At 39.8% G+C, this 8,260-nt stretch overlaps 1 protein-coding gene across 1 annotated transcript in view; it reads right to left on the bottom strand.

Annotated features, from left to right (window-relative positions):
* Positions 1 to 320: 320 nt before the first annotated feature.
* The window catches only part of LOC118407095 (sialin-like), an 11,490-nt gene continuing 3,550 nt past the window's right edge, over positions 321 to 8,260 (bottom strand). The window contains exons 2-10 of the mRNA XM_035807515.1: positions 8,137 to 8,235; positions 7,420 to 7,650; positions 6,917 to 7,004; positions 5,628 to 5,714; positions 3,895 to 4,019; positions 3,313 to 3,462; positions 2,824 to 2,953; positions 2,099 to 2,340; positions 321 to 704 (exon numbers count right to left, since the gene is read on the bottom strand). Of these exons, the coding sequence (XP_035663408.1) occupies positions 444 to 704; positions 2,099 to 2,340; positions 2,824 to 2,953; positions 3,313 to 3,462; positions 3,895 to 4,019; positions 5,628 to 5,714; positions 6,917 to 7,004; positions 7,420 to 7,650; positions 8,137 to 8,235 (1,413 nt within the window). The 3' untranslated portion in view covers positions 321 to 443. The remainder of the gene's footprint in view (positions 705 to 2,098; positions 2,341 to 2,823; positions 2,954 to 3,312; positions 3,463 to 3,894; positions 4,020 to 5,627; positions 5,715 to 6,916; positions 7,005 to 7,419; positions 7,651 to 8,136; positions 8,236 to 8,260) is intronic.

Here is an 8,260-nt window from a genome sequence, read left to right as displayed (position 1 = left end):
CACACATGGATATGAGACCCTGGTGCTCACGGTTACTAGCTAAACGTTGGTCGGATATGAAAAAAAAATTATGTAACACTACTCTGCATCTTTCATATATTGTATCATTAGGGGCAGTAAGCGAATACATGGAGAGCCAATATAGGCAATTTTCAGACAATTGAAAGCTAGGAGTCACGACCAAGCTCCAACTTATAATTTTACTTTAAGTACCTATTTACACCTTTTGATTATCTACTTAAACTTTTAGTTGTCCCTCCTATGCATCGTGTTGTTGTGTGATATTTCAATTGACACCTAAAATCATACATTGTGAGATTGGAATGTCGGAAATGTCTACTTAATTGATGAAAATCTAAATGCAATTTGGTCACCACTATGGTGGCAAACGTATTGCGGACAATACATAATAACAATATATTATCAATAAATGCAGTTTTACTTCACACTGATGTCTCGTAAACTATCTCCGGACAAGAGCCTTCTTTCTCGCCATCCTCAAATACACGTATTAACTTGTCCCGTGCTGGCTGCAGCAGTTTGTCTTCATCCGGGTCCTGTGCTTCATCCGGGACCTGTGCCTCATCCGGGTCTCGCGCCCAGGAAACCGGATCAGTCCGGAGGAACAGAAGAGCCATGATGGAACCGGAAACGGAAATGGCGGCGCCGATGTAGAAGACTTTCTGCCAGGCTGCTACTGTTTGCTGTCCGCAGAAGAATAAGATAATGCATATTTTGGAGTATAAGCAACTCAAGGCTAAAATTGGGATAACGTTAAAAACTACCTAGCATATTCCTTATGTGCAGCGCTATTTATGCAAATATGTGGGTATAAAAATGACTTCTGACCTTTTTTAAGGTTATTGCAAAGGCTAAAATTAAATATCTATAACAATACACATGTCTATGCAAATATTCTTTGACACACGTTTTAAGTCTTTACTGTATGATATTTACCTCCATGAAATGTCATGGAGGTTATATTTTACCCTGCGTTTGCCTGTGTGTCTGTGTCTGTGTGTGTCTGTGTGTAAACAAGATAACTCAAGAACGGCAGAGTGAATTGTTTTCATACTTGGTGTGTTGGTTGTGTGTGATAAAAGCTAGAAATGATTAGATGTTGGGCCCCCTAGCGGCTTTCCTTGGTACTGCAGCGCAACTTCCGGGTTTGCTATCTCGGTGTTCTGAACATGCTATGGTCACGATTTTTGGATGTTAGATAGCTCTTGTGCTCAGAAAGAAATAACATAAGTTTGGGCCCCCTAGCGTCTAGTTTTGGGATAGCAGGGGCATTTTTGTCAAAAACTTCTGACGAAGATAACTCAAGAAGGAAACAACGGATTTGCATGATTTTTGGTATGTAGGTACCTTAGGCAATGTTGTACAAGATAAAATACTTATGCAAATTAGGAATACATTTGCATAATTAATGAGAATATTCTATCATAGCCGTTTTTCGATGTATATCTTGTCCCGGACGTGATATGGTCGAGACATTTAGGTGGTAGATAGCTTTTAGCGTTATGACACAGTGGGGTAAGTTTTAGTCCCCCAACATTTAATTGTGGAACTGCAGGGGCGTTTTTGTCAAGACACTCCAAAGAGGATAACTGCAGAAAGGAAGGACGGATTGCCTGCATTTTAGGTATGCAGGTAGTTTGGGCAAAGATGTGCATTTTATGAAATGAGGACATAATTTGCATAATTAATGAGGAAATTGTATAATTCCATTGTTTGCAATAACTGGACTTCGATAAATGTAACACTTGTTAATTGTAATCGGTGGAACATATGCAGATATGAAATATGCAAATGAGGAACTTATTTGCATAATTTATGCAAAAATTGCAAAAAAACTTAATGATTAATGATCTGAATTGGGAATTTCACTTGTGACATGTGTACTGTATGTTATTCAATGATGAACAACACCATGCATAAATCATGTTAATGTTAAGTCATTTGCATGAAATTAACAAAAGCTCTAAATGCTCTGAGGTATGAGGTCGCCGAGCTCTAGTTTTTTATTGAATTGATTTTTTGAAGATGTAAGAAATAATTCAAAATTCAGTCATGGTGCGCTTTCGCCGGTACTTACGTTTTCATCTGTGATAATTCCCACCGTCATAGGCACAATGAATCCTGCGCAGTTTGCTACTGCGTTGCTGATTCCAAACGCTACTCCGGAGTACCCCAGTGTGAGTTCCGTGTAGCTCGGGTAAAACCCAGGAACCATCACACCTTGCATGACCGTGGCCAGACACAACATGGCGATGGCTGCTGTGGAGTCACATCTCACGTGGCCAACAGCAACAAGGCAGGCACCAACGCCAGCTAAAGCTGCAAAATGGCGAATGTCGTTTTGTAAGCACTCAACTTATTCCTTGACTTTTTTCAAAGACATACGTCGTTCATTTGAAAAAAGAAAAGAAAATCAAGTTAATTCAGTTTTCTCAAACATCCGAGGACGAATTTGCAAGGACAGGGATTGTGGGTAATAAGTCAAAGGTCGAGGTACCTGACACATAAACAAAACAGCTTTGTTTGGCATATCAAGAAAATGGTCAAGGCCATGATTGTTTACAAGTTAGTGGCCTTTTTCATTTGACACATCATTTATAATTCCTTTAGCTTCACATGAGTACTTTGGAGTTTAAAAGATCTTTGTAATAAAAAAAGACATAACAGTATTTCAATAGGATGCAGTGATAAAGCGTTATCGTCCAAATTCCAGGCCTTTGTCAATGACCTTCTAACTTTTAAAGTGTTGTAAGATAACTTTTGGATTTGATCTTGAAAGAGAGATCAAAAATGATTTCTTACCTAGTAAGGAGGTCTTTCTAATGTTGACCTTCTTAAAACTCGATAGTTTCATGATGGCATCGATGATAACAGTAGACAGTATCCTTGATGCCATGAGAGTCAGGTATGGCATAGCGGACAAAGCTCCATTCTGTACGTAAGTAAAAAACTCTGTCATTTAAATCATAGTAAGCCATTCCACGCTTGCAATGCAAAGTCGTCATCTACACTTAACGTCCGAGGGACGGCCCTAGCCGAAGCTAGGTACTCATTTTCACCTGAGTTAAGTGAGGAAAGCCGTGTAAAGTGCCTTTCCCAAGGGCACAATGCAAGATCGGTATTACGGCAGCCGGATTCGAACCCGCAACCTCTCGGTTCCGAGTCGAACACACTGTCACTGAGCTACGCGGTACATATGATAATCGTTGCATCCAAGCACCAAATGTTAAAATCAACCATTTCAGGCATACATTGTCATTGGTAAATGCTAATTCCGTACAGTTTACTCACCGCATCAAGGTTAAAGTTGAGTATTGTATCCATGTACAACGGCAGGCAGGTTAACATCATGTAAAATCCCCAACCGTCAGTACAGTGGATGTAGATCAGTACCCATAAGTGTGGCGATGTGAGCATTTTGAACCAAGGGATCTCTCTTCTCTATGAATGAAAATTAATACAGAACGCAATATCAAACAAGTGTTAGCATATTTAAAAAGTGGGTAGTAAATGTTCATACCAATGACTACTAGTTCTACTTTTAAACAAAGACATACATGTACACGCTATGTATTCTCTATAAAAAGCGACCGTAAGGCCAATTGTATGTTGATATACACAAATCCAAAGGCACCTAGCACATGTGTACACACTGACACACACACACACACACACACACACGCGCGCGCGCACACACACACACACACACACATACACACACACACACACATACACATAAATACATACATAGTTATTATTACATACATACACATACACAAATACGCGCCCACAAAAAATACAATTTTTTTGTTGAAGGAATACGTCTTCGAGCCGGTGCTGTGAGTAGGTAAGAACCGGCTAACCACACATTACCTTTGTCGTTGTCTCTAAATTGGACTCAATATATTTCCTTTCAACTTCAGATATCCTTGGATGTACTGAAGGGGAGTCAAACGCCAGGAGACACCAGATACAGCAAAACACCAGGCCAGCTACACCTACAAGTAGAATGCAGAAACGGTGGAGAACTAAGAGCACCAAATTATGTTAATTATATCAAATCACAAGCTATATGCTTGAGTATTGTAAATTGGTATGAAGTGAACGCAGCATGGTAAAGGTGCACTCCCACCGCACTTGCGTCACGCTTGCGTCACTGAGGGGTTCGAAAGATACTCAACTAACTTCAGTGATAAAGATCGAATCGTCTTTCTTTTTGTGTATTTTTCGTCTTCTAAGTCATACTTTGACGTATTACGTTTTATAATATCTAAATCATAAACAATCGCAGAGAAAACAAAACAGTGACGCAGTGAACGAACCCCGCAGTGACGCAAGCTTGACACAAGTGCGGTGGGAGCGCACCTTAAGTCACCGCACCACCCCACGTGTGGAGGTTCTTTAACGTGCTATGGTGCGGTGTGCACGATGTGTCACGGGCCGAACACGGTCCCGCTGCGCTACGCGGTCCCACATGTTGCTGACGCTAATGCTGATTATGCTAATGATGATGATGATGATAAAGGTAATAGATTATATGATGAACTTTATTGCTCGACATTTGTACATGGTACAAGGTATGGCAACGACTGTCACACAAAGTACAAAATAGGTGTATAGAATAAGATATAACAAGAAGGGCTAACACAAGTCTTTGTTAAAGTGTTACAATCGAGTTGGGCTAATCATGAGTTTCATTACTCTTTCTAATAGCAAAGCAGTCTTTGATATATTTGCCTATCTTTGCATTATGGGAATTGTGGCATCTAAAGATATATACAAATCTGTCTGTAGCATCGAGTCTCTTGAAATCTGCTGTACTGGATTCGAGAAATGTGAATAGCTTATTACGTAAAATAGCGTATCTAGAACATTCCATTAAAAATTGAAATCCATCTTCAATATACTTTGGACAGAACGGGCAGAACCTTTGGTCAGGGACTGAATTGTAGAATCTGCCTGCTTCAATTATCAATTTATGGCTACTGATTCTTGACTGGGTAATCGCTTTTCGAATTTCAAAATTATTTATATTTTTAAGGTATGTTTCTTGTTCATAACATTGTTTTGACTTGCTAAAAGACATGTGCAGTTTTGAATTGTTTTCAATAGAATTAAACCACTTCGGTATATATGTATCTTGTAGCCGGAGGCGTAGTTGGTTGACAATATAATCTACATTATAAGCCTCAGGTTTCATCCATATGTGTCCACAGCCATGGTAACAGAGAATGCCTTTAACATGATTAATCCAGTCTTGATTATCAGTAAGTACAGTGTTGTATGCATCGCGAAGCAGAGAGTCCTCAGGTAAGTTTACCAAACGGTGCCAGTATTTAATGAGCTGAATTCTAGCAGGTATCATAATGGGAAAAGTTCCTAACTCTCCTCGCACGCTGTCATGAAATACTAATGTATTGCATTGGCTACAGCTTCTGCAAGATCTGAAATGTAACTTAAGACGATCTGATACTTATCTCAAATTGTTGCTGCTGGAGAAGATGATACTGATTATGATGTGGAGGAGCATAAGAGATGCATTTATCATTTTTTTACAAGGTAAAAGGTAAATAAAGCGACACACTTCAAAAACGATGCCGACTCACCTGTTATGTACAGGGTCACAGCCCACCCAAACAGTGTGATGAGACGTGCTGTCAATGTAAACCCCACAAAGACTCCCAAGGTTTCGCCTATGGTAACGAACAAAATATTTCTGTAATTTATATAATTGCCTCTAGTGTAGCTATCCTATACAGTCAAACCTGCCCGAGCGACCACCTCCTCTCAGCGACCACCTGGCCATTTCGACCGCTTTTTCTCGGTCCCGATTTTTTTTCCCATTGACGTAAGCATTTAACGACCTTTTCTCAACGACCACCTGGCCAACGCGACCGCGACCGGCCAAAATTGGGACCCATAACGACCGGTTTTCATCGATTTTTGATGATAACTATCGCGATTTTGAGCCGAAATCGGCCAGTTTGCGTGCCATTACGATGTTATGTTTAGAATAAAGATGGCGGCGGTCAATGGGGCAGTCTACTGTAATATGGGAAGACATTTCGTTGTAAGAAAATCCGAATTTAGTTATTTTAGAAGTTTTTAAATCTTTATCATTATAAAGTGAACGCATGCTGAAACGTATATAGTCTAGGCCTCATTCCCTTTTTAGGAAAGATCTGTGTAGCTCATTCCTTTTTAAGAAAGATCTGTGTGCGTGCTTTTGTCCAACCAATGGTCCAACCTCCTTGACTTATGTAGAGTCAGAGACCTGGCGCAGGTAGGAACGTCCTGATCCAATTTGTCCAATTTCTGTTTATTTACTGTATTAAAATTCACCAGGCCTACTGATGATTATTACTTACGAGTTACGTTTTTGCGTTTTTACCTCGCTTACTTACTTCTTTGCGTGCGTGTGCTTGCTATTTGCCATTAAACACAATGGAAACCATTTATACTACGCATCTGGCATGTTTTGAGTCGATACTCTTCTCAGCGACCACCTGTCCAAATCGACCGCTTTTGTCCGGTCCCCCGTGTGGTCGTCTTGGGCAGGGTTGACTGTATATAAAAGGTACATTTCTATTCTCTTGTTGAGTATCGTTTAGCGATGTATGTACACATTTATTCATTATTCAATACTTTCTTTTCTCTCATACGTTAGATGATATGCACATACACGCACAACTTGAATACACATAAACACGCAAGCAAACATAATATATTATATAATCGTACATGCATGAACGCAATAATGCGTTTTTGGGCTAAAACAGTCTGAAAAGGGCATTTCCGTTATTCTATTAAACATTTGACTATCACTATACACACTTACACGGGCGCAAGCAAGCATGAACCAATTTTAAGTTCTTGTCTGTGTGTGGTGACTTACCGGTAGTGACAATTGTAAGAAGACGACCTCTCTCCGAAGGCGGCGCCCATCTGGACAAGATGCCAAAGATACTCGGGTATGTCACGCCCTGATTATAAGAAGAATGTAGGGTGATGATGAAGAAGAACGTACAGTTAAACCTGCCCAAGACAACCACCCGGGGGACCGGGCAAAAGCGGTCGATTTGGACAAATGTTGAGTTAGAAGAGTATTGACTCACAACACGGTGATGCACTAAATTATAGATGAAATAGTATATTCTCTTTAAATTTGGTATCTTTAGAGCGTAATTTTGACGTAATTAGGACGCAATAATGCATTTTGGGGCTAAAACAGTCTGAATAGGGATTTTCCGTTATTCTATTAAACATTTGACTAACAATGGTATCTTACTGATCTTCAAATCTGTTAAGTTAAGTTTTCTGTTCCAAATGACGATGGAACTGACGTCGATGTTGCATTACTTTAGGACGAAGTAACTACATTCTTTTATTAAGTTTTACCTGCACAAATCCGACCGCCACTCGAACTACAAACAGCCACCATTCTCCAGCGACAGCAGCCGCGGGTGTCAGCAGAGTCAGAACGGAGGAGAGCAGGATGCTCAGGCCGAGAACTTTCTTCCCACCAAACCTGGCCTCCAGGAACCCTCCCATCACCTGACTGAAGACATGGCCGTACGAGTAGGCACCGATGATGCGGCCTTGTGTGATGGGGTCCCAGGAAAACTTGCCCTGAAGAAAAAGAAAGGAAATTGGTTAAATTTAAAATATTGTCACATCATATCATTATATACGGTATTTTGCAACTATTATGAGTAACCCTTCTTTTAACCTGAACTACCAATGAGTACGGGTATGGCGGATTGATAATGTGTTATGCCACCTTAACCGACTTGGACTAAACAATCTTACAATTACGAATAGCGCATTGAGACATGTACTTTGTTGAACTGTAGGAAAAAAACCCACAAAATAACCACAAAAAAAAACATTACGTGAAAGGCATATTGTACAAAAGTCACTAATTTCCACTTTCAATATCTAACATATCTAATATATAAGTGTGGAATTTATAATTAGAAGTTCATAAATTATGCTAATGTGATGACGTAATTGGTCAAAATTCATGAAAAAAATTGCCCTGTATGGATAGGGTTAAAAGACTGTAACAAAAGAGAGTACGGAAAAAGAGAGAACGTTAAAACTCAAATATCTTACCTGACTTTTATAATCTGTACTGTTTGCGTGCCGCAATTTTCTCGTCTCGTTGTGCAGTTCAAAAGCCGTGTTGTTTTCGCGTGTAAAATTCTTTATAACCTGGGTCGTGTTTACATTAGAACAC

The sequence above is a fragment of the Branchiostoma floridae genome, chromosome 19 (assembly GCF_000003815.2).
Source record: "Branchiostoma floridae strain S238N-H82 chromosome 19, Bfl_VNyyK, whole genome shotgun sequence".
NCBI lineage: Eukaryota > Metazoa > Chordata > Leptocardii > Amphioxiformes > Branchiostomatidae > Branchiostoma > Branchiostoma floridae.
The sequence above is the reverse complement of the archived record's forward strand: the minus strand, read 5'-3'. Positions and strand labels throughout refer to the sequence as shown.